Source organism: Battus philenor, unplaced genomic scaffold, assembly GCF_028537555.1.
Source record: "Battus philenor isolate CCGP_79_NKW_IND1 unplaced genomic scaffold, ilBatPhil1.0.hap1 SCAF_4, whole genome shotgun sequence".
Lineage (NCBI taxonomy): Eukaryota > Metazoa > Arthropoda > Insecta > Lepidoptera > Papilionidae > Battus > Battus philenor.
In genome coordinates, this window is record NW_027181704.1 from 15,606,618 (window position 1) to 15,633,682 (window position 27,065).

A 27,065-nucleotide genomic window follows, 5' to 3' on the forward strand; every position below is an offset into this window, starting at 1 on the left:
ACTAAGGTAATTTGTAATCCTAACTTTCACCCAAGGACATGCGTGTTAGTTAAGTGCATGGTTATTATTATAGATTAGGAATTCGATTTTGATGATGCGAGTGGTCGTTAGTAGGTTATCGTGTTCGAATTCGGGCATAAAGACCTCACCTTCCAAAATAAGGATGGGTGGAGGTTCAATTTTCGGACATACACACTTTGGTGATTCAGTCGTGGTAGTTATATCCGGTTCAGTTGTCAAATTTGTAATATTTGCATCTGTGGTCATTTCAGTGACAGTCGACGACTGCACGGCATCCAGTTCTGTGGTCGTTTCGACGTTAATGTCAGACGTTTGCGTTTCATTAGAATCCTCCGAACTAATGGAGTATTCATTACTCTCAGCAGCTGTGCTTGGAATAGTACTTGCTTCTGTATTTTCCCAGGATAAGGTAGTACTTTTTTCTGTTTCATCTTCGTAGAAATCATCTGAATTGCCAACGCACACGGGACAAGAACATTCGCAACTACCTCCCCAATTGTTGTTCTCATTCACATCTGTGTTAGCTTTAGTCATACTTTGAACCGCAACTGGTTTGTTGAAACTTGACGACATCGTAGGTTCCAAGTCCAAGGGTGTGATTTTAATAGTGGGAATTTCATTCGTGTCTACCATTGTTGGAACAGTCACTGCTAACGAATATAAAGGCTTATAAGATGAATTTTCAGGATCATCGGCGGAAATGGTAAGGTTAATCAAAACATGTTTGGCGTTAGGCATTACTTCCGGAGTTTTTGATTCAGCAGCCACATTAACGGTATATGGTTCATTAGGTATAGTTGTCGGTTCAGTTGTGCTTGTATTTAAAACATTGTTAGTGGATAACACATTAGGTGTTGTCACAACATGCTCGGTTTGTGCAGTGGTTACGTTTGTAGTGAAAGGAGGTATCGTTTCCACAATTGTGGGCTTAACGGTTATTGAAGCGTCTGTTGCTGTTTGCTGTTCCGATGTTAATATTTTAGGAGCGACTGTAGTTAAGATATGTACCGGAGCACTGCGCTCACTTTCGTAATGGTACTTTTCGAGTTTAGTGTCCACTTCGGCCGTGTCGTTTGAATATATATGTAATTCTTCATTAATTTCGTTCAGCTGAGTCAATAGCTTTAAATATTGTAGTTTTTGAACACCGTATGAGTATAAAGATGGAAATGAATCACTTTGCATTGAACTGGGATCGTATGCAATATCGGATTTAATTTTTTTTTCGTAAATTTTACTTTCATCAGGTGGTTGTTCAAGTTTTATGCTATTTTTATTTAACAAGCTCTTTGATTCTGTACTTGTATTTAAATTTGCTTCAGTTTTGGAAGATGATTCTAGTGTAGAATCATTGCTATGCGAAGTATTAAGCGTAGTGTTATTAACATTAATAATTGTTAGATCACCATTGTTAGCAGACAAACCAACACTGCTGGACACCGAAGCATAGGCAGGTTCCTCGTGATCCTTTATGGGAATGATAGTTGTATCCACTACGGACCTTTCTCCATGCTCCAAGCTAATAGTGGCTAAAGAAGAAGTAGTGTCTAGCTCATGCATATCTACAGCAGCGGAAGAATCCGTGGAAGAAACAGAAGACAAAGCATGCCCATCTACACTTCTACGAGGGCGCACATGAGAATCTTCTTTACCTGAGCCGGCGGACGTCGAACTTTGTTGTGGTTTAGACAGAGATTTATTGTTCGACTCCAGCGTCGTTGCTTTCGACGCTGGGAAAATCTCTGTTGACTCGCCAACTATGACTGTACATGCTTTGGAGTTCTGGTACGACCAGTTGACGAAATAGGAAGCTGTGAACAATGACACAAATTGTTTATTATTGATAAACTAAAGCCTAAGACATATATAAGACTATATTAACATTGCGGTTGCTTAAGTGACCGGACAACTTTCTTAAGATAGTTGGAAAATGCTGGAGGCAGAATATCAGACATATTAGAAATCTATATCCAGCTGTGGATGTCTTACTCACTGTCACTATTAGTTAGTAAAAGGGTACTAAATTACACATGAAGTCTCACTAATAAAGTAAAGAATATCTAAATGATTCCTCACCTGACATGTAAGAGGCAATAGCTAAGAGTAAAACGAACAACACTATGAATACTATAGCAGTACATTTCCAAGAGCATCTAGACGAGAGACCCTTCCTGAAATGAAACCGGGAGGCGGCCGGCGTGAAATGCGCGGCCCTGAGGTTATTCCTCACGGGCAAGACGGGCACGGGCGCCCCGAACGCCGGGTGCCGGTCACTTCTGTCCATCCTTTCCAACGTACTCTTCTCCTGCTTGCCCGGACTACTGCACGATGAGTTCGACTTGTAGTCCATAGACGGATTCTTTTGAATATCACCTGTAACGTATTATTTTATATTTTATTATTATGAATTGGTTCTTTTAGTTTCACCTTAAATTTAAATTAGCTTCTTTTTACCTTCCTAAATACTCAAATCTCTTTTTTTTCAAGTTACTGGTAAACTGGCCACTACACAATGTTTCTTTGTTTAATTATTCTTGCGCGTTCGAATTTTAATTCGATTTAATCTGATATGAATTTGGATTCCAGCAGCGAGATTGTTGTTGCCATAATATTTGAGTCAAAATTGTAAATAGTACACGATTGTAAGTAGTTTTTGTATATATGTAATATTAATACACCATCTCGATCATTCCTTGCTTTATTATCCTTGATATCAAGAAAGAACAAATAGGTCCATGGTTGGTTATTAACCGCATAGCGAATATAAATGTATAGAAGTGTGTAAATTTCAAAGAACGTTAGCTCTATTGATCCGATTACTTATTTTGTTCTTGACTAAGCCGGCAGTGTATTAGCTAGCATTAACATATATCGTTATTGTGAATGTTGTACTCGACTTAAATAAATGCGTCAAAATTTTAATACAAAATTATTATACCGCATAATGGTACTATTTTAATTCATCGGTTCGTAGTGTGCTTTTATAAATAAATGAATCTATTGAAGGTTTTAACTGTGGTTAGAATAGGTTGGCTTTTTTTTGAAAGTGTCTACTTTTTTGGTATAAATTTAAAGAGAACTTTGCTCTATTTGCATATCTTGTATTTCATGATGTTAATGTATTTTTGCCATTGCGCTGTAAGAGGATAGAATATGTTGGCTTGCTTTTGTGTTTCTCTTACCCGAAGGCACGTAGAAGTTTCCAGAAGGCGTACGAACGAGACACGAGGGTTCGAAGTCGGCCAAGTCCGCCGGGTTGCCGGTGATGCGGCCGTTCAGACGGGACATGGTGGGGTTGCGCGGCGGCACATCAGGTGGGGGCCGCGCGCCCTCTAGAAGACAGCCTGCAGAAGGATAGAGACACCATGATTTACAAATAAATTTCAGGACTAGAATACATATATAAAACTACTATACGATTACAAATGTGTTCGCAATCATTTTCAATTATCATAGATTTCAAGTAAGACCTATTGGAAACGGCTTACATCCAGTGCTTTACTCTTAAATAAGTTCGTCTGTCTACTTTGTTAGCGGATGCCGTGCGCTGGGCTTATCGTTACATGGTCTCCACTCTAGAAATTAAGGCCCAGCGGTTATCTGTTCTGTGCATTAAGTGGTCCGTCACTGCCACTTGCTAATCCACTGGACTATGTTGGTTACTGCTGTTCGTCTACCGATCTTCTCATTCCCGCAGAGAAACCCGATTGAAAAGGACAAACCTTCCAATTAAATTGATCCAAATTCAAAAAAAGAATTCACAGTGACCAGTTCAACTTTCAGTAGACAATGATGACTCATTGCATTACAATAGGTTTTAATTCTAAATGAATCTTTTGCTTTTATTATAAAAAAGTAATGAAACGTCGATTTTCAATTCCAGTGTATATGAGTGAAAAGCCGAGAATTCGGTACTTTTATAATAGCAGCACTCGATTTAAGTTAAATTGGTTTTAATTTGTAAAATTGCTTCAAAATTGTTCGCGAATTATTAATAGTCTATGAACGATGATTTAAAATTTATTCTTCAATTAAAAACGAAGTTTCTGATTAAATGTTTTTCAACGGGAGTATTTTTATGCAAACGAAGTCCGAGTGCTTATTATTAGGACTTATAAAACTTGAAATCTTTCGATAGACTCTGTGGGTAGTTTGAAAATTGTATCTTGAAACTTTAGGTTGAATTATAAATTTATATTTACAGAAGAAACGTTAACTTTTATGTATGTTTTAATTTTATTTAAAAAATACATTGATTTATAAACGTGTTTTATTAAATGTGTTATATACTGTTCTAAAGCGAATCGAGTAATAGTTCTTTAATAAGTTTTTTTATTATAAATATGGTAAATAATAGTAAATCTTACTTTCTCTTAAGCCACATAAAGTGACAAATGATGATTGAGATAACATCTTAAGGGAAGAATAAGAAAGTAATATATAGAATGATAAGTTATAGGTGTAGCAGTTAATATATAATTCATTTAGTGTCCAGATTCATTTAGTTCCAGAAATACTAAATAACGTAATAATAAGAAAGAAAATGCTTTTTCAAAATTTGAATCACTAAGATTAGGTATTTTTTTATTATTATCTGTCTCTACAAACTCTGTACAGCAAAAAGTTATTGGCTGTGTCGCGTTAAAGAATAAATAAATAAATGTAACATATTTCAGAGTGATTATACAGGTTCATAGGAAATATACGTAAAAACTTAAAAAATTTTGTGGACACAAATAACCAATCGTTCTATATAAAAACATTTTAATGACCAAATTGACATTAAGACTTTATAATTAAAGCAGTCACGGAAATGTAACACAAATTCAATTATAACTGAACGTTCTCGTTGATTCTCAAACAAATTTCGGTCGACGAAAATGGATCAAAGATCGCATATTTCGATGCTTAGTTAATAAAAATATTAGATCCGAAGCCGCCGTTCGAGCTGGGGCGTGGCCGCACCCATCGCTAATACAAGCTAATGGAAAATCGAAGTATTATCTCCCCTATCTTACCCCCCCACACGCCCCATGCCAACTTTTCATCCCCGACAAATTTTAAGGATTCCTTCGAGCGTTAATTAATTTATTGTAGCGAGCAATGTAACCGCAAGAAAGCTCAATTAATTGTAAAAGGGTTCTTGTGTTTTTTTTTTAGTGAAACGAAAAGAAAACGCGGGGCTTCGGCCTAACAACGCCCGAACGCTCCCGCCGCCTTTGACGACTGCTCCAGTAATTAGAGATTGATGAGTTTAACTTTACCACGCTGAATACAGATAATTGTCGGAGACTTCATACTCGTCTAGTCAGATAGAACTTCGATGTTTTATCTGTCATTTGAAATATAAATACAATACAACATGTAACTATTTTTGCCGCCAAAGTACAATTTCATACCACCAAATCAGTTATTTCAATCATAAAACATTTTGTTCATGTTACTTCGCCCATTTTACTGATGTGCCAATATTCTCTAGAATGTTTTTCGTTTCAACTTCTCTAAAAATCTATACATTTAAACACTGCAAAACAGGCTTCCACTGAAGATATCTGTGGATATATATCATAATCGCAACGATTTGAAGGTGAGTTGACGATTGCATGTGGTATTATGGTACGCAGAAGACCCTGCTGTCAATCTTCTAGAAACTTCTTTGTGAGCAGTGGCAATCCTATATTAATACACAAAGTGTGAATTATATGAGATTGTATGTCGGGAATCGAATTACGCTAGTCACATATGTATATCGCTACGCTAGCACAACTCATTTTATAATTCAATAAAAACATGTTTATTTAAAATACAATTCAAAATATGAATACACTTTTGATAGTTGTTTTTAAATTGTCTTCAAGAGTCTATTATAGTTCAACAAGACGTCACAGTGTAAATAATATCACTTTATTGTACTTAATAAACGCGTATAAATAAATAGATTAATGACATAGTAATTACTTCAGATAGAGAACTATGACATTATTAGTATCCGTATTTCGCATTTGTTTTGAATACTCAACAAAACGAAACAGTTCAAGTACATAATAAACTGAATTTACCAATCCGTTTTTTATTGGATACATGAAAGCGATCACTTAGAAATTTCGAAAAAGTCTGTTCAATTCAAGTTTAGTGTGTTATTCTCTAGTATTTTTCTTTGTTATGGCCTTTGTTTTTAGGGACATCTCGTTCCCCCCTGCTGTGTCAAGCAGAGATGTTACAATTAGGGTAAAGTTTTTTTTCCTTTATCCTTTTCTTTCACCTACTCTTTTCATCTTTCACAATCTCTATATTATATTACATTTATTTCGCCTCCCGTGTATTATCTTCCTTTTCTCATATTCGTTCCTAGACCACATCTCTAGATGGACAGAATTGATCACTATAAATGATCCAAACTACTAATCGCCGATAAAAAACCAAATCGTCTCTCACGCTTAATTTAATAGGACAAACGTAGCCATTAATACGCGCGTCAGTCGTGTCCCGTTACAAAACGCCTCATTTATATCTCGCGCTCGGCAGTGGGAATTATGGTAATCGGGCGAATCGTGTCCTTTGTCTGTAATGGCTGGTAATTACTGGGGCCAGCTCCGGGGCGATGCGTCTGCCGCGGGGAAGCCGGCAGAGAATTCGACACTCGTTAACCGAATCGTATCAACTTTAAAAAGGGGCACGCGATTTACAGCGACGCCTTGGGATTTGTAGCTCGTTCCGGACGGTGCATTCGCTTCGTTTCGTTTCGCAACGGATTAACTTATTTCACTTCAGTTTTTATTTTACTGGCAAGTGGAGGTGGCAGCGGGAGGCCATATAAACCATAGGCTTTAAGCTTCTGAGGTGAAGAACACACACAGATCAGTGCAGCGAAGAACGGTCGACAAAACAACAAACAAAACAACAGAAGACTTTATAAGGTCTTCGCAACACGCTTGATGGAGCTTCCAACCACTCTTATTGGAAGTCTCTAAATCGAGCAGTGGACTCATGATAATAGTTATAACAACATTTATAGAAAACAAAATATGATATACTTCATCTATGATTATGTCATTACTGCTACTAGTAATGTGTACCGTAATGTATTAGGAGGGTATGTCAAGAATTACTTCTTCTATCAGCTTCTTTGATAGAACTTGGTACTAATACACGTTGAAGAACTTATAATTGTAAGAAGAAATTTTGAGAAGTTTCTGTAGTACACTAATAGAAGTATGTTTAAAAAATACCGTACTTTTGAAGTCAAGAGTACATAGCCTATGTCCAGAAAGAGTAGCCTAGTGAATTTATGACGTCGGTAGTGATTGAAACATATCGGTTTTTCAGTTTTTTCAGTCCATCAGCTTTTACGTTTCAAGTCATGAGGCGCGAGTGAAGCGAAACTTTATTCGAAGATAAAGGGAGTATTTCGGCTCATTTGCGGGCGGGTTATCCTATCGAACGTGATTTCTTATTGGAACTTTCCGAACAGGCGGATGTAATAAAGAGCCTCGCTTTGCAAAATGCAAGTCTAGCGCCGAGTTACGTTTATATTACTCTTTTAATAAAGTTAATGCAGAAACGACGGTAGACGGAAGGCAACGTCGATTTCTTTATATATACACCAATAACTCGCTTTGCGTCGTTTTGTTTTTTTCGAAGTTGCGTCGCTGCTTAATTAGTACTAATTTTCTATAAGCGTCGTTAGATTTTCGACGTTGCGTTGTTTTAGGTTCGAGTTCGAGTACATTTTTTTTTAATTTTTTTTCTTCCAAAAGATGGTAACACTTTTGTTTCTAACTGCGCCATGCCATCAAAACTCGGGGATTCCCTTTCTAACTAAAAATCAATTTTAATACAGTATTCTTTTCACTTTGTTTTGATAATTTTGGAGTTCAGTTTCAATTACGTAGTGTATTGTGCTTTTTTTTAAAAGAGTATAATAAATATATATAAATTTTAACGTGTTGTTTCTGGTTATAAAAGAGGTAAATATTTTTCAAATTTATTTATTGGCAGAGTTATGTTATTTTTGTTTTTTAAATGTTTACTCTTTTCAATTTTCTTTTTAAAAAGTTGTATTTTCGTTACCCTGAAACCTATTTTCGATCTTTACATGGTTTGCTTATATTCTGAAGTATTTTGAAAATTCAAATTACTACGGATATATCAGAAAAATGCCTATAGATTTCTATTCTATAGAAAAAAATCTGTTTGCGTCCCCATAAATCATCTTTCGAGCTACACGATTTATTATCTATTTTATAATAGTTTTATATAATCTGTGCTAATTATTATATTAAATATCAGAACATTTCAAGTATAATTATACAATAAATATAAATTTTCTTGTTTCAGACTAATTGTCGAGTGATAAATTAGTCATATATTAACTGTGCATTTCATACATAATGTTTTATAAATAAATTATGTTCAGTGTTTTCTTTAGTGAAAAACAGGTGAGGTTGCGTATCATAAATAACGACCGCGTCTACCTGCGAGGTAGATATTGGTAGACGTTGCCGGATTTAGTGCTGTCAAAACATATATCATTTTACCGTATGTTTCATTCGCGACTTTGATATACGGGACCGAAGGAGATGAGGACTACATTCGCTCCGTCCAATCTAAATCTCGTTACGGGAACATGTTTGAGCGGCAATTTCGCGCGTACCCCCTTTTTAATGGATGTACAAGCGTTAATTTATCTTCATCAGGTGCGTGTAAGTATTCCTTCGCTGCCGGGATTCTGTCCTGTCGGTGGAGCAGTAAAAATTTTCGGGGCGAACGTTTGGGAGATTAATGTACCGAGTACGAAGCTTCCAATGTTTTAAGGTAAAGAATTTTGCGGTTGAAACGTTCTTTGTAGCTTCTTTGATATATTGTTCGAAATAACTTAGACGTGATTACTACGTAACTTCGAATAACTTGTATAACATAATTATAATACAAAACTATAATTTCTTTTTTACTTTTTTTATTCGATCTAATTTTTTTAAACTAACTGCGTCATTATTCGTGATAACAGTCTGTAATGCTTAGTTCTTGGAGATTGACATATGACCCGCTAGATATATTCTAGAAGGTTATTTTTTTAAATAAAGAGTGCAATGATCATTACATAGGATGATTGGTTATTGCTATAAAAACTTTAAATTGGGGTATGTATTGTAACTTATTCGTCGTCATACAGAAATCATTTAAAAATAAATTGACGCAGAAATAATAAAGTAATGATAATATTAAAAAAAAATGTTTTGTGAATTCAGATAAATAGTTATCAAAATTCAGATGAATAGAATATAGATACTAAAATAAATTATTCTTTACTATATGCCCCTGTAGAATTTATATTGTCAGATATTAATAACCTGTTTCATTCTAATACAAAAAAAAAATAATATAACTTCACATTGATACCTTATACAGCGATAGTTGGAAAGAGGTGCCTATAAGCTTTTTACTGACAAATGAGCTATATTCACCCTTTTAAATATAGAATCACCCTGTATTTATTAAAATTAGTTAAATCTTTGATACCTCAATAAGTCATAACAAGATTTTCCATTTGTATAGACACACAAATGTAATTTTAATTTTGGTTTTGCCATTTTGAAATTACTTCGGTGTTATAAATAAATTTAATTTGTAATTATTTAGTTTAAAATCATTGTTAATTTTGTTAGGTAATTAATTATCGATAATTGTAAGTGAAGGTGATATTACCGGAATATGTATCAGGAATATAAATTCAATTAATGTTTTATCTGTATGATATATGATTCTGACAGATAATATTGATAAATTATAAAGGTTCGGGAATCAAAACAACGTTAATATCATTTCATGCGTGAATGTAAAAGCCATTTGAATTAATAACGCAACGGAAGCGCGATGATATTAGACTCACACGATTGTCGATTTTAAATTTAGCACCGAACTTCGTCGTCGATTCTGGAACAATATTTACATGGAGCAGCGACGATTTATAGTTCGCGAACAATCTAGAACAATCCGAAACTTGGTCCCTCCTTGTGACTCCATTTTAATTATTGCCCATTCATCCCGGAACAATCGAGTCGTGGATGAATCCATTATGGAAACTTTTCGATCATCGAAAATGGCGCGCTTTGAGTTTCCAATTGTGAACCTCTGGGACGGGGGAGCTCTTTGTTTTTTTTTTCAAAGCAAGTCTCAGGAACGGCAGATCGTACAGCCTTTCTTTATTGGATAATGATTGCTATAAAGTATGTACTTTGTGGAACCTTCTTGAGAGGAACTGCAGGAAATGAGCAGAGAAAAAGTGAATTTAATAAAAATATAAAATGCAAGATACGTTAGAATAAAAGACTTTGAATTAGTATTCTGTAATAAAATGAAAGGTGATTTTTTTAAATAAAATGTAAATTCTTCCAAATCAATTTTATACCTTTCAAAGTAATGCCCGTCCGAATAAACGCACTTTTGAAAATGCTTGATCCATAAAAGATACAGGACTTGGACATAGCCAAAGTAGCTTTATTATACACGGTCATTAAAATGATGAGATTTTTATATTAATTTTTATAAGAACATCATTTCATATGTATAGATTTTCTAGAAAGTTTATTGTAATAGGAGGTTCGGAAAGTAATGTCGATTTTCACCGCACTGGTATTGAAAATTTTTATACTAGATGGCAACAGGTTGATGACGAAGGTGAATATATTGTTGATTATAAATAAAAAGTTGTTAGAATTTAGTCGTGCGAATTTAACTTGGTAAAGCGACATTACTTTTTTGTACCCCTAATAGAAACGAACACAGTTCCACGAATCAAAGAAATAAGTCATAAATTCTATGGAGTTCAGGGAATGATTGGTTTTATTTCTAGTTCAAAAGTAACTACTTTTGATGGTATCGTTTTTAGTTGAATTATGAAAGATGTATTCACGAGATATCTTTAAACAAAATTTTCCTTTGAGTTCAGTTGTATATAAGGAGCCATACAAAGCTGTTCGAGGTACATTGACAGCGGCGTAACGTTGATCCAATTCACCTTGGGCAAATAATCAAAAGCTTTTTTGACTCGGTCTCAATGAGCGTGTATTTGAATACAGACACCTCATCAATCACCGCTGGGCATTAACAGATAAGCGGGACTCCGGTTTGGAAGGCCTTCGATTAAAATTCGTAATGTCATTATCATTATGCGGACCCATTTCACTCGCTGGTGAAGATAAGGCGCCGTCCCGCAAGGAATTCCTTTAATGTCCTCCAAATTTTTCGATAATATTCGCTCTCCGATCCACTAGGAAATTATCGTCGGCCTTGCGTAAATTTCTTTCGTTAATTCTATTATAATATATATATCTTACATATAGTATAATTGGTTATATAAGCTTTTAAGTGATCGCTTTAAAATATGTTAATTTTTTTCTATAGCAATACGACAGACCAGTAACTTCCGACAGTACAAAGTGTACAGGGACAGATATGTAAACGAAAATTATTTTTAATACGTCGCGATCAGTCGAATTTAAAAAATAAATTTCATGTTACATTCTTCCATTTCTTTTCAGCCAATGGACGCTTACTGTAAGGCATATGCCTACCCCAAAGATCGCTAAGGTGACAGGTCTTTCGTTGTCCGCATCTAGAGACTAACTATACCACGGATGCACAGATCGCGGCCCGCCGGTCGAATACTGGTGGCCCGCCGACAGCAAAAATAATACTCTCGTACATTCGAAAAATATTGAACTCTATTCCAGAATAAAACCAAAAAAATTTAATTACCTATACTTCTGGCGGCCGGCCCGCCATCGGTTCATGATTTGCCCGCGTGGCCCCTGGTCTTAATAAGTCTGTGCAACCATGAAGTATACCGTCGAATCACTTAGTGGTGGTGGTGGTGAGGGGGAATGCAATATTTGAAAGCCAGTCTGTGTTTTGCTAATAAGTGATAATAATAACATTGCTAATAAGTTTTTTCATAAGATTATAAAAAGCTCTACTTTTTAAATTAATAATTAACAATGAGAGAAAAGGAAAGTAGATACGGCTCTATCATAACCGATTGTGGAAACTTTTATTACTCTTTATATGTAAAGATTATTATTGCAAACATAAGAAGATTAGGTGTAGGTGATCGGTAGACGAACAAAGGAAACCGATGTAGTCCAGCGGATTAGTAAGTTGAAGGGCAGTAGGTACGCCAATAACGCGTAGAACGAATGACCGTCGGAACCTTAAGGTTCTAGAGTTGAGACAACGAACTTCAAGGCTTTGATGGGGACGACAGTCCTACAGTGAACAATCGGAACATGTTGCATGCAGGCTGCCTGTTTTTGGACAAATCTAAGGAAGAAGGTAATGTCTAGGAGTCGATGTCCTATGAATGAAATGAAAAACAACGTAAAAGTGATCATAAAAATTCAGAAAACCTAAATTTGTTGTGGGCGTAGCTTTTTTTAAAGTCGTAGTAGACAATCAAATTGAGCTTTTCGAACATTTGCGAATAAAAATAATCATAATAAACAATGAAAAAGTATTTTCAAGTCACCAATGAAATCCTCCTGAAGAACAAACCGTGGAATAAAACGCTTTTAAAATAATTACAGACGATTCGGCACCGAAGTAAATTACAACTAATTGCTCTTAGCATCGCAGCAATCAAGGAAGTTAATATTCGATGTTTCCGCTTTGCGCGGTGTACAATGAATAAACACACAATTAACTGTGAATATAAATCTATGTAGCGAGCAATGTATCATGTCACGAAGCGACCGCTTGCCACGCCGATAAGATTACTAGACAAAGGAAGTCCACCCATATCACTACCACCAAGACCGCTAAATGCGAGCCTTCATTTACCACCCGGGCTCCTTATCAGACGATTTTCAATTTAAACACCTTTCAAATAGAGTCCGTTTCAGTTTTAACGTTTTGTATTAGTGTTGTAATGTCAACGTCTAGTTCGTTAAAGGACACTCAGCTTTATTTATGTCGACATACTGGCAACGTTACCGTATTAGTTGTTTCTTTCAGTATACCACGTAAACCGATTTCGACCTTTTGCTGTTCTTGATGGAGTTTAAATTAGCTTGTATTTTCTATTTATAGATCACAAGCGACAATGAAATTAAAACGTTATGGGGTAGGTTTTAGGGTATATTTTTGAAGGAGTCGTCGAGCGATCTAGAGGTTTCCGGGTACGATAAGAAGTCGATGCGGCCTAAGTCGGTAAGGCACGCGACCCGGGCAAATTTATGTTGCGGCGATGCGAGATATGGACTGCAGACGGTGGACTTTTTATGGCCAGTTATGTTAATCGAGCGTCTAGAACGGACAGTCGAATATTAGCATAGCCTACGCGTACAACTCTCGCGTATGCGACTCCAGAATTTAAATTTCGAATTATAATTTAAAATTCCCTCTAACCTTCGCCCGTACTCGAGTATACGAAACAGACAGAATTTAAGTAAGCATATATATTGATTTATGTGTCTAGACATGAAACATCTCGAACGGCATCTTACATGTAAATACTTAAAAAAACTTTGCAGGTAAAATAATCTCTTCAAAGAAAATAAATTCAATCATGCTTCAGCAACTTTAGAATATTTATTTATCCATATTATTGGCTAGTACTATTAAAAATATCTGAAAGAGGCCTATGTCCCCATGTGGGCGTCCCATACTTGAAAATATAATAATGGTATTCATTTAGGATCATACACAATATACATGTGTGCGTCATTAGAAAAATGCCACATGAGACCAACTTGATAAAAACCGAAATCAAATTCATAACCCTATTATAACATCTTTAAAGTTCACAAAAAACATGGACGTCTTTTTTTTAATACAGAGCAATTTAATCGCAAGCCTCATTATCTTAAAAAACCTACATATCAAAAAATAAAAGCGGCGGTTCCGAACACAACTCTTTATTTTATTTTTAGCGTAGTAACGATCTTTTTACTCTATATTTCTCGTAACATTACATCGACTTGACAGTTAAACGTCAGAAAGTGACAAATATGGTGCGTTTACGAAGTTTTTAATAAAAAGTATTTATTTAGTTTTATCTTAAAAATTATTTTATTTTCGTTCCACATTTATATAATTTTTTTAAAATTATAATAAAGCTGGGAATGAATTGTTCCACTAATATATAAATCATATTGTAAAAGTGACCATTAAAAATCGATTTGAATTTGTTGTGGGTTCTTCCCAGTTTAGAGTGCATTTGGAACTATTGCAACTCTTTGATTCTATTTATAATCATATTGCGATCTTCTCACATTGTTCTCAACGTGTATCGATGATTTTGCCTGTAAATGATCGTTAAATATACTAACGAAGTTATTGTATATGAAACTATTCCAAATATGGAAAGGATGATGTTAAGCCGAATGCATGGAAACAGTTACATTCGGCGTATGTTTTGCAATGCGAACTCCATCGATTTGATCCACATATTGCGTTTCGATTGCGCTTGTGTTCGTGGCCGATGAACTGTAAGCTCTACGTGAGTATCATATTTATAATGCGGATGAAGTAAAGCTGATGACACACTGCGGCGGAACGAATATTTACGTTACAACATATTGTTCATTATCATTGTCATATCAGCCCATAGATGCCAACTACACTGGATATGCCGCCGCTAAAGATCGCTACGAAGACCGGTTTTTGTTGCCCATATACATCGACTTCCCAGCGACTAACTATCTCGTAGGTCCATCTAGTAGAGCCTAACATTGAAGAAAGATACTGTATGGGAGACGATTTAAATGTGAAGAAATATACAGTAGATCGTGAAGGATGAAATGAGAAGGTAAAATAACTGCGTCAAATGGAAAAAAATATTTACCCGACTTCATGTCGCTGTCATATAGCAGGGAGGAACAAGAGGACCCAAAAAGGAGGACCATGTAAATAAAAAAAACATATAAGTACACTATTAAATTTAATAATATCTAGAAGAGATAGACGTTATTTATAAAAAGTATTATGTTATATATGCCGGCATCATTGACACATTTTGGGGCACGAAGGATTCTCCGAGGACCTTCAGAGGTTGGATTGCACCACACCTGTGACCTAGGCGTGGACCAGACCGTAGTGCACACCAGATGTGGCGCGGTACGAATAGATTGCCAGTTTCGGCTGAAGGAAAGAATAGAGAAATATAACTTCGTCTCGCTAGTCAGCAAAAACGCCAAAATGTTTTGGAGTATTCTAGAAAGATAATAGTAATAAGAATTCAGTGCATTTCCTTAGATATTGTGCCTTATATATTATATATAACAACTTTTATTCGTATTTAAACTATAATTATAAAACCCAATATACCTTGCTGTCCACTCTAGTGTGTACGCAACCTAAATGCAGGCTTATGAATAAGCGGAAGTAGCGCTGGGGTAATGGTCGCCGAATTAATCGTGAGAGCAGTGTTCATTGCTGAATTTACGTATGATTATATCGCCGGCATTCGATATTTAAACTACGTATTTGTGACGTATGTTACATGCAACTTGTTACATAGATTATAAATAGTTATATAATCTATATCACAAGAAATCAGTGGGTTCAAAACGTTGAACAATTTTAATAGGAAAATTGGTTATTTAAACAAATCAACAAGATGGACACTTAAACGTTCTAATTACAAATTGAATGAAATGAAATAAATTTATATATGGAACTGTGTCGATACTACGTATAATCCGCTTCCATGATCCGCTACAAAATAAACGAACAGAGATTAAAGAGCCGATGATAAGTGTAAAGTGCAACCCAGCTCGTTAGAAAACCCGCCCGTCTCCCTTCATTAGTGTTTGCCAGTGAAAAAATAAAGCATCGCAACCTACTCGAGCTACCCAAGCGAAAGCCTTTGTACACGTGGCAGAATGAAAGCAATTTTCAGTGCCCAATTTCTAACGTTCTTTTTTTTTTAAAAAAAAAACGCTAACGTCACTCGGCGCGAAATATAATTTAGGCGGTAAATTTATATTACATTTTAAAATATTGTTTGTCGGGTTTTTCATGCGGTTTTTGAAAATTATAAAAAGTAATTGTTTATACGTGTTAATTTTTTTTTAATTACTGATTGTCTAGTTCAATCGGTGTTAATTAATGTGTGGTAAACTGTATCGAAATATCAATGATTTTAAATATATATAATATTGTCTGAAGTGGCAGTGAGAGGATTACGTCGCTCGTAAAACCGATTGGACTTTGGGGCTGAAAGGTTCTAGAGTAGCAACCAAGAACCAGTAAACGCGGTGAGTTAAGGCAGCGGGCGTTCATTGGCTGAAAAGAAGAAGAAGAAAGAGAAAAAACATAATGTGAAAAGAGTAAGAAAAAGCGTTTTCTAAATTCGGATTACATATTAAAATCAAGCATTGTTTACTATCTTCTGTTTTTGTACTGCCAGAAGTTATTGCCCTGACGAAATTAAAAAAAAATTCACGTAACATGTTTATATCTATAGATTCACCTTTAAGCTTTTACATTTATAATCAATCACCCTTTATAAGATTACACTTTAACCAAGAATTTAACTGAGACTTCAATCGTGTCAAAAGATTTTTACTGTATGCCGTACCAAAACATTACTGTAGTAGTTAACTGTATTTACAAGAAGCAAGCTGTATTATTACTCATTTAAAGCTTTTACATCTATAAAAGATCATACTGTATTTTGGTGATATACTCAATTATAATTGTCAGTGTATTGGTTGATGGCGATGAGTATTTTAACAACGTCTTGTTCGATGGAAGTCTCATTAATGGTTATTTAAGGGAACGCGCCCAAAATTTCCGAGAACGACTCGAAGTCAACAGTTAATCTCACTAACTCACTGTACATATTTCTTTGTCCAAATCCATTAAATTAATTGCGGCTATCCAGGGTGCGACTTGGTATTTATTATGGCCGTTATCATTCATTGAATCTTTCGATAGTAGATTGCGGCGCGGCGACGTGATGGATGCTAGAGTTACACGTAAAATGGCCGCCAAAATTAGCTGTCGGAAGTAGAATGCAGTTACGCCTGTGACTGATTTCCGGATGGATCTCGTGGCGGGAAATTTGTCAGGGTTGCCACTTGCGTAATAAATAATCTATACAAAATAAATAAAATTGTAACGCCTGTTTATAATGATATAACAGCTTTTTACTACATGCATAAGATTATAACGTTACATTTACCAAAATTACATTTTTATAAATTTTTGTCCATCTGTCTGTGTGTTTGTTCCGGCTAATTTCTGAAATAGCTGGACACTGTAATTAGGAATAACTTTGGCTACTTTTCTTTTAGAAAAATTCTTAAACCAGAAGAAAAAATTTAAATAAATTAAATATTTTTTTGTTAAATTCCTTTTTCTTAAATATATTTTAATTATTTTTTAATAAGTTCCATCCAAAAGGACAGTGGTTTAATTGAGGCTGTATGGGAAAAGCCTGTCAGACGACTTTCAGCTGAAAAGGTGATAATGAATTTTAATACTACGTTTATTATTACAATTTTATAATTTTACATTACAATTTTTTTATAACATTGCACTGTTATAGGAGAGCCTTTTTCTAGTACTAAACACTGTTTAGTACCAATTTAAAATGTTAATTTATTTTGTTTTATACAATTTCTGCGGGCATTCAAAACAGTACGAGTTGTAGTATTTCCTTAAAATACAAATTATATAGTTGATTAACTGACAACGATACTTTGAAAGTTTATTATGTAAAATATATAGATTAAATAAATATAAATATATATTAAGAAAATTATATGGTTAAATTTAAAAGAAATATGCATAGCAAATAGTATAGTTACTTACATTTCAATTATTGATTTACAATGTTAGGAAGTTAAATATTAAAAAAATTAAATGATTTAATGATTGATGCAGCCCCGAACTATATTTGCCTTTAAGTAATCACTTGAAACAACTTGTCTCCAAGTTGATTAAAATGGATGAAATAATTTTAATAGTCCATGGAACCTGCCTTGAACAAAATTGAATATCAGCGAAAGATTTAAACGTGACTTTCACTAAAGCAAATGTTAAAACAAATAATTTATTTGATACCACATTAATTAAGCGAACCGTAAATCATGTTATAATGAGGTTGACATCAAAAAATAATGATTCAGACCGCATTTAGCGTTGTTTATTATGGCGTCGCAAATAGACCGCTACGGTAATATTCAACGAGCAATGATTTCAATGCGTTGCAGGTGGTCTGTACGTTTTACGTGATGTTTATAATGTATCAAAATAATCCGACTTATATTTTGTCACAATTTGGTTGTAATTAATTATTTATAAATAATTCATAAAATCGGAAATATCAACGGACACATATTTAAATTATTTTCTATATGTGTTCAAATGGATAAAAATAAATTATTGTAATATATTTAAAGTGAGTAAAGGAATAATATTTAGCCACTTCCGCACATGTAGTGGTAGTCGTGCAATAAAATGCACCGCCCGCCAGCCCGCTGATAAATGCGTATGCGCCAAACTATACGAATCACACAACCGCCACCGCCAAACTACTCAACACGTGTTTCACCCTTCCACGGGGCATCTTCAGGAGTTATGTTACACTGATTAGTGCCAAACACAGAGTCAAACACTAATCGGTGGCATTGGCACTAATCGGTGCCTAAAATGGCTAAATATTGGTCCTTACTAAGGAGGTCTTACTAAGGATGGACTTCCGCGAGGTAACGCCTGATTCCATTAAATATTTAAAGTGATCACTTTCTATCGTTGAAGTCGAAAGATTTTCGAGTCGCAACCACGAGGCGGTAGACGCGGCGAAATAAGTGAACCGATGACATACTTAAGGCATAAGGTACAAGTAAGGTATACTTCGCTAAAATGAAGTTCAAAATAAGGTATAATCTCAAGCCATCAAGTCTAAAATGAAGTACACATTATACAGGCTGATTGTAAATAGGTGTAAAAATAACTTTAAAATATTATGTTACAAATGTGCAATATATCGTACATGAATCTGAATGTACGCGCATAAAAATTCCACTATGTATATTAGACCTTCCGTTTCTTAGTTTTAAATCTAAAATCAAATATATTATTAAATGAATCTTATCATAGTATAGAAGAGTTTTTAGTTAATCTAAATGTATGGAACTTGGATTATTGACTCATTTACATGATTGATATGATAATGAACATGTGAAAAATTGTTAAATTTTATTTAAAAGACCAATTGTTGAGTTTCTGGCAGACTCTTCTCAACAGATCGGCGTTCCGACCAGGTAACTTGTTACTTATATGTAAAAATAATCGACGATTCAAAAGCATATTTAAATGCCTATTTCAATAAAGATATTTTGAATTTGTGTTGGACGTTACAATTTTTACACTTACAGCTGAACAACTTGTAGTATTAAACCTTATCTGTCGCAAGTCACCTCTGTCGTGACAACGGTAGTTCTCTACAGCAGTCGTATGGCACGTGTGAGGTAACCAGTTGGATCATGATGAAACTTGCTGCCTATTGAATGCGCATACGACTGTCTTTTCAGTTTATCATTATCAACAAAGCATTTACCTTATGCAGCATATCAATAAATTTTTTAGTGTGTAAAAAATTAAATTCATTAATTTTAATAGTATCTTCAACATCAGATAATGAGGAGAGATTTGATGGGAAACTACATATCTTGCAACCTGATGGTACAGGAAAATATAATGACTACTTAGTATGTTCTAATCGTATGTAGCCTGGAGGAAGGAAAACAACACTATGCTATTGTGAAACGTGAATAAATACATTAAAAAAACTTTTAAGTTAAACGGTTTTTTGATACCCATATTGTGGTGGTTCCGGAAAAATATGCACCTAGTTCGCCATATTGGAACGGCGTCCATCTTGAATTTTAAATTTTGACATAAGCATCGTGTTTTACTAGTGTAGCCCTTTCATTTGGTACCCATATTGAGGGGGTTAAAGAAAAATATGTAATTCGTCATTTTTTATCGGCGGCCATCTTAGATTTATAATGTTATTAATTATAATAATATTGTATTGTCATCTAAATTAAATGTGTGTACCAAATTTCAGGTCAATCTGACAACGGGAAGGTGTTTAAATTTCAATTTCTAATTTTGACCCAAACAAAAACCGTACAGGTCGAACTAAATAAAACCGTTTAAAAAGAAAACCATTCCCTCATGTTGGAGATTGTTTCAAAAATACTACACTTTAAATACATGTAAATAAATATATTACTTTTTCAGAAAATATTTTTTTTTAAGAAAATTGTTAAATTGAAATGAATAATGAAAAAAAAACTTTTTTTTTCATATTTATTAAAAGTGAGAATTAAGCGAACGGAACGTGGCGTCCGATAAGAGTTTAAAATAAAAATCAAATGTAAAAAAATTTGATAAACGTTGGCAGCCCTGCTGCGAGAGACAAAGACACATACGTGTCGTGGGGTTCCCGATGGGGTGTGGAAATTGGCAAATTCTTTCCGATATTAAGGTGCAAATCGGGTGGTATAAGAAAAGAGCACATAAGCGCCCTCTTTATTTAAAGAATTCCATCAAAGCTCCGGGGTGGGAGGAAATTTAACTGGCAGATTGCAAATGATAGTAATCGAAAAGGCTTTTCTCTCCCCTTATAAGTACATTGAAAGCCTCTTTTATTTTGAATATAAACATATAATGTAATTAACAACCATTTAAAAAAATGTCTTCAAAGTTACTTTTTCTTACAGATTTATTCAGGGTGATTAGTCAAAAAATGTATAATTTCTTTTCTTTCACTTTATTTACGATATACTCTATCAACAAATCAATGGTTAAATAACGTAATGAGTGAAAATTGTTTACTAAATTCTAATTAACATTAAAATTAATTATTTAAGAAATTATTGTCCAGTCGCATTCCGATTAAAAATTAATATAAGATATTTTAGAGAAACAATTTTATACAGGGTCAAAACTTTAAAAATTTTTGCTGAAAATTGACATATATATGAGCAATGGTAGACGGGTCATGGGTTCGATTCCCGGGATACATTCATATATGATTCACACTTTGTGCAATAATTATATAAGATTGCCACTGCTCACAAATGAGTTTCCAGAAGATGAGCAGTATAGTCATCTGCGTACTATAATACCATAGAGCGATCGCCAACTCTTCTGCCAAACATGGCGATTATGGTATATTCCCACATATATATATTTGAGGAAAGGCGATGCCTTACAGTGGGTGTCTATGGGCTGAAACGTAGATGACGAAGACTGATATATCATAAAGTTTTTTAACCTATAACCAATCATCCTGTATATCACATCGTCACTATTAAGCATAAAAAATTGTGACAAATTTATTCAAAAATTAAAACATTTTTGAATAATATATATCTAAGTACATTTGAAAACCTTAAGTATATACATTTCATGATTCAATGCTTTCTTTATCGAGGGCTTGATTCGACCTGCGCCAAGTGGTCCGAATTCGACTTTTCCTTCAATTAACGTTATCTCGCGTATTAATTACAAGGAATCGGAACAAACAGAACTCTTACGGAGATATTATCGAGGCAAATTAAGTAGATAGAAGGCTCTTTATACTGACAGATGGTATAGGTATATCAAGCCTTGTTTTCAACTTGAATATATATCAAGTAATCTAAAGTTAACTATCTTAAATTATGTCTCTATTTATTATACAACTTTGATCAAAAAGTAAAGCGAATTTGATTATTAATCGTGAATCTTTTCGTTATTCCTCCAAATCAGTTTCATCTCTTTCAAAGTAATCCCCGTTCGATAAATACTCACTTTTGCCAACGCTTTTTACAGACCTCAAAACAATTGAGATAGTCTTTTTTTGGAATAGCCTTCAAGACCTTTGATTTGGTTCCTATCTCCTCAATCGTGTCAAAACGACATCCCTGCATTGGGCTTTTGAGCTGAATAGCAAGAAGTGGAAATTTGAATTAAAATTAGAAAGCCGATTTGAATTCGGACGCCATCAGCGATGGGTTCTTTATACACATGTGAAAATAGCATATCGAACTATCATGTTCTTTTCCAATGTGCTCGGGTGATTAATAACTTCAACCCGCTAAGCGCGTATGATGACCCCGACGTGATTTGTGACCACCGACCCTGAGCAACTCACCTCTTACCAGCCCACTAAACGCGTACAAGTGTATAGTCATTTATTCCTATGTCCCTAAGAACGGACTTAGGGGTCCACAGTATGTCGTTTTTCTTCACTTTGCTCCACGTCTTTTCAACTGCCTTCACTTCTCTAGTGATCGTCCGCCGCAAGGTTTGCTTTGAGCAACCACTTCTTCGCTTTCATTTAGGATTCATTCTATAGCTTTCCTCGGTATGTGATCAGGGTCCCTTTGGAGCGCGTGGCCTATCCAGTTCCACTTGTGGCAACTCACCGCAGCGTTTCCAGAGATCTACGTTGGAGACTATCTCAGGCCAGGACATACTAATAATACGTTGAAGACAATTGTTAACAAAGACTTGGAACTGTCGCGTGATATCCTTGGTAACATTCCACGTCTCGCATCCATATAGCAACACAGCTTTCACATTGGACCGGAATATTTTGAGCTTAACTCTGTTAGTCAGTTTTCGTGATTGCCATACAAGTGTATCGTATCACTTGCTAAAACTGGGAATCGCCCGTAGAGAATCGAACCGGCGATCATAATGACATTAGCTATCCGACAGACGGCGTCTGCTCGATACGCCTATAACAGAATTACGTTAAGGTTAAATCGGTGTGAATTTACGGCAAGCGATTACGTGCTGGATGGCGCCCGGTTAGCGTGCCACGATTTGCATTCAGCTCCCGCTCCTACAAATTAATTCATAGAATCGTCACGTATCCGTCACGTTGAGTTGTAAATCGCCCTGAATACGGGATTCGCTCGACGTTTACACGATAAGTGCCTCTTCACACCTGCGTCTGTCTCACGCGTGTTTGTCGCATGTACGTGTAGTGTACTGCTTACGAGATCTATTGATGTAATTTTTTAGCTTTAACTAAAAGTATCCTTGGCTAATGTTATAAGATTTTCTAACAGGCTAACAACTTTTTTTTATTTAAATTATATATGTAAGTAACTGTTGAGCAGTTACCCTAGCGGTAGAGACAGCAACGTCCTCTGCGTATTATAATATCACACTGTGATCGCCAACTGGCCTGCCAAGCGAGGCGATGTAAATATGACTTGGAACGAGTGTGGTTGGACCTTTAGATCGTATATTATTGCAAAAAAGTCCGTATTTTTCTTTCTTGGTTAATCTTATAATTATGATTAATTACATTTTTTAATAACTGTATTATCGCCGTATTGCGTTATAATGTATAATTAACTATAAACGAAAATGTGTATTATTTATTTCACTTATAAATTTGATATATTTGTTACTACTTTCTGACAAAAAAAGGTAAAAATTAGTTATTTTTAATAATTTTTTGTTTTGTAAAATAGATAATAATTTCATATATATAATGTGAACTAAGTAGTCATTTTAATACATTGTCACTAATTTTGTTTTTTTTTCTTATCATGATCAGGAAGTCAAAGTTGATAGAATTTAAAGAATATATTGTAAAAAAATTGCATATATAATAAACCGACATCATGACTTCACGATATTTTTATGTTCTAAAACTATTAAACGACTTTCTAATGTTCTTTTTATTATTATTTATTCAAGCTGTAAGTTTCGTGAAAATTATAAATGAATGACGTCATGAAGTTTAAGCGATATATTAAATATATAAACATGAATGTTCGAAAGTTTTTGTGACGATTTCGGAGTGGTAAATTATTTTTTTAACAAATGTTATATTTAATATTAGAATTTATGATATTCTGTGTGGGACAACAGCGCCTATTTACAGTTTCAGCGACCGCCATCGTGAATACGGCTTAAGTTTAATCAAATTTTGTCAAAATCTCTCTTTAGCGTCGATCCCTTCTCCCGTGAATAAACAGTTGAAGTATCGGATCGGAGTTTCGTCAATTTTCCGTCTAATTTCTTTGTAATAATGGTTGTCAGGCCGAGTTGACAATGTACATCGATCTACCGCGACAGAAATGTTACGGAGCGCTTCATAATATCGCTACACTGGGCACAGACAAAGGGAGTCCTTTGTAAATTTTCGAAACGTTTTTAATCTGTTATTTTAATTGGCTGTCAAATGTTTACGCTGTTAGATTTGCGAGTGCTTCACTCTGTGAATATTGTTTTATTTTTTGTTCGTATACGTCGGCGTGACTGAGATGTAAAATCGCGTAATTGTTGTAAATTGATTTTTGTAGGGTAGATACATATTCATAGCACACCACCAAACAAAAACGTGTTATAAATGCGAATGCGTTATATATGTATTTGTGTTTAAGACTCTCTTTTTGAATCTTGTTTAAGTGAGATGTAAAAAGGGATATTCTATGTGTAAGTGACATTACTTCAAGCAGTCCTGGTTCAGATGCTTGGGTTTATATTCGACTGCTGCTACTAAAAATATTACTAGATTTAATTACAACCGGTGTTTAAAAAAGGATCTATTAAAATATATTATAGTTGAACACTTATAATTATATAAATATAAAAGAGATCGCGCATGTTACGGATGGGCGTTGGGATTGAAAGGTTGTTGAGTAGTGAACACAAGCTGGAAGAAGCGACGTAGGCTTCCTATTAGATGGATCTACGACACAGTGAAGGTGTCTATAAGTCACGGACGATTATTGGATGAGGCCCATATGTCGTGCCTGTCAGCTAATATGATGATGATGTTGATGAAGAGAGATCCATTAAAACCGTTTAACCATCGTGTGTCCTTAAATTCTTGACTGACCGCTGTAGTAGACAGATGGCAGAGAGATAGAGGGCCTTTAAATATAACAAAGGTTGATCCAGGACATCGGGCATGGAGAGGAGAGGAAAAGGGTACATTCTTACTCAGATAAGGCTTTAAAAGTGCATAAAGAAGAATAGTAAAAGAGCCTAATTGCATAGAAACAAGAATAAAACTTTTAATGGCTTCCGTTATAGGGTATCTCTCGTTCCACCATCTCATGTTAGCGACAGGGCTTTTTATTATATTACTATCAATAGTTTTTTCATTTAAAATTTTTATTTTCACGCTTTATCGTTCATCTTTCACAAATTCTCTATTTTTCTCTTCTTTCATCTTTCGCATTTTCTCTCATTCTCACAGCATTCATTTACATTTCATTTACACGTCCCCTCCCATCCTATTAGAGATTTTAATTATTTACAATTCGCATTATAATTAGGACTTGCATATATTTTTCTTTAATATTTCTTTTTTAATATAATTTTACACAATATATTTTCTAAGTTTTTTTTATGAAACAATTTAGTCTTATTATTCGGTTTTCTTTGATTTTATAACGTCCCTGACGACTTTGAGACTAAATCGTGATAATTGTCGTCTCTTCTCGTCTTTTAAAAGGGAAGCGATGTTCCTGTAATTAATGCTCATCCCTCCGTACACGAGACAGTAAGTGATCGCATGCACCACGGTGTTGTCCACCTCTGGGTCACAGATGCACGGGGAACTCCCATTTGAGCTTAAACCTCTGCATTCTGGTAATCCCCCGTGCCCCGTGAATATTTGACTAAAATAATATTGAGTTCATCTATAGGCCACATGGATGTCCTAGGCAGTGTTTATCGGTGTGTGATTTAAACTTTCGAACCTGTTGTTATAGGGGGAGTTCAATTTTATTTTATTTTCTATGAAATTTTTTGCCTCCGGGATTTTCTCGTCTTGATAAATGATGAAAATTAATATGAATAAATATGAAATTTTTTTTAACTCGTCTTGTGTCCTCTCGCTTAAAGCAACATTTGACAATAACATATGATCCGGTGTTATAATGTCCCAAATATTCACAGGTCCATAGGCCCGAGGGTGCCGGGCCGGCAGGTCATATTTCCATAGGTTTTTTGCGGCCGCCCGACGTCTGATGGAGATTGATCACCGCCCTCGGCCCCAGCCTCACGGGTTACTGGGCTTACGCGATTACATCTAGTTTCACCATGATACAAGATATCACCGGACATTTAAAAGTCCTTTTACTTAAAACTTTTATTTTCTTTCCTCTTGAAGAAAATTACGTATGATTATAATGTCGCATACACTGTATAAACTTTGTATTGGCTGTGAAGGCATTAAAAGGGCGATGGTTAGATTCATTTGCTGTCAATAGTATAACTTATATAAAATAAATAGTTTTAGAAATAATAAATAACGTGATAAGACAACAAGCAGAAAGTGTTTTTAACATTGAAAAAAAAAACTTATTAGCTTGCAGAATTCTGCTAGTAAAGATAAATTAATGTTATAAGGTGACAAGATTTAGATGCAAAATCTTTTTGCTAACATATGAGCTACAAATGAATTATATGAATAATACAAAAAATTACTAAGCGATTGACGAACTATGGCAACAAATATAAAAAATTACTTTTGATAAAAATGCTTTCCGTCAAGGATGAATGGTCACCCTATCATCTCGAGGGGGCTCGCATATATCCAAATTACTCTCTTGACAGACGTTTCTTACGCGGACAACTATCCGTAATAATCCCAGCGGATTGAAAGTAAACGGATCGGGTAATCAATACGCGGGCAAACGATCGCGCTAACGACCCGACGGCTTCGGTTGAATATATTAAAATTGATTGTTTAATGAATTGCTGTATACATAAAGCGCGCTGCCAATTGGACTTCAGAATACACGCGAATAAATGCACTTGAATTTTTTAAAATAAATATTTTATATCCTTTCCACGATTGGTATCATTGATAAAAACATTCACCATCATTATTTCAGCAGATAGACGCCCACTGTAAAGCAGGTTCATCATCCATAGTTCGACAATATGACCGGTCTTCGGTTCCTAGCAACCAACAATGTTTTGAGATCGTGACTATATATATATATATATATATATATATATATATATATATGTATACATTATTTGTTAGTCAAAAAGTACAATTT

The 27,065-nt window shown here is 34.8% G+C and overlaps 1 protein-coding gene across 1 annotated transcript in view; it reads right to left on the reverse strand.

The window, feature by feature from the left end:
• Window positions 1-27,065, reverse strand: part of Ten-m (teneurin transmembrane protein Ten-m) — a 391,498-nt gene that overhangs the window by 14,816 nt on the left and 349,617 nt on the right. The window contains exons 5-7 of the mRNA XM_068772043.1: window positions 3,204-3,365; window positions 2,098-2,394; window positions 150-1,832 (exon numbers count right to left, since the gene is read on the reverse strand). Coding sequence (XP_068628144.1) covers window positions 150-1,832; window positions 2,098-2,394; window positions 3,204-3,365 — 2,142 coding nt within the window. The remainder of the gene's footprint in view (window positions 1-149; window positions 1,833-2,097; window positions 2,395-3,203; window positions 3,366-27,065) is intronic.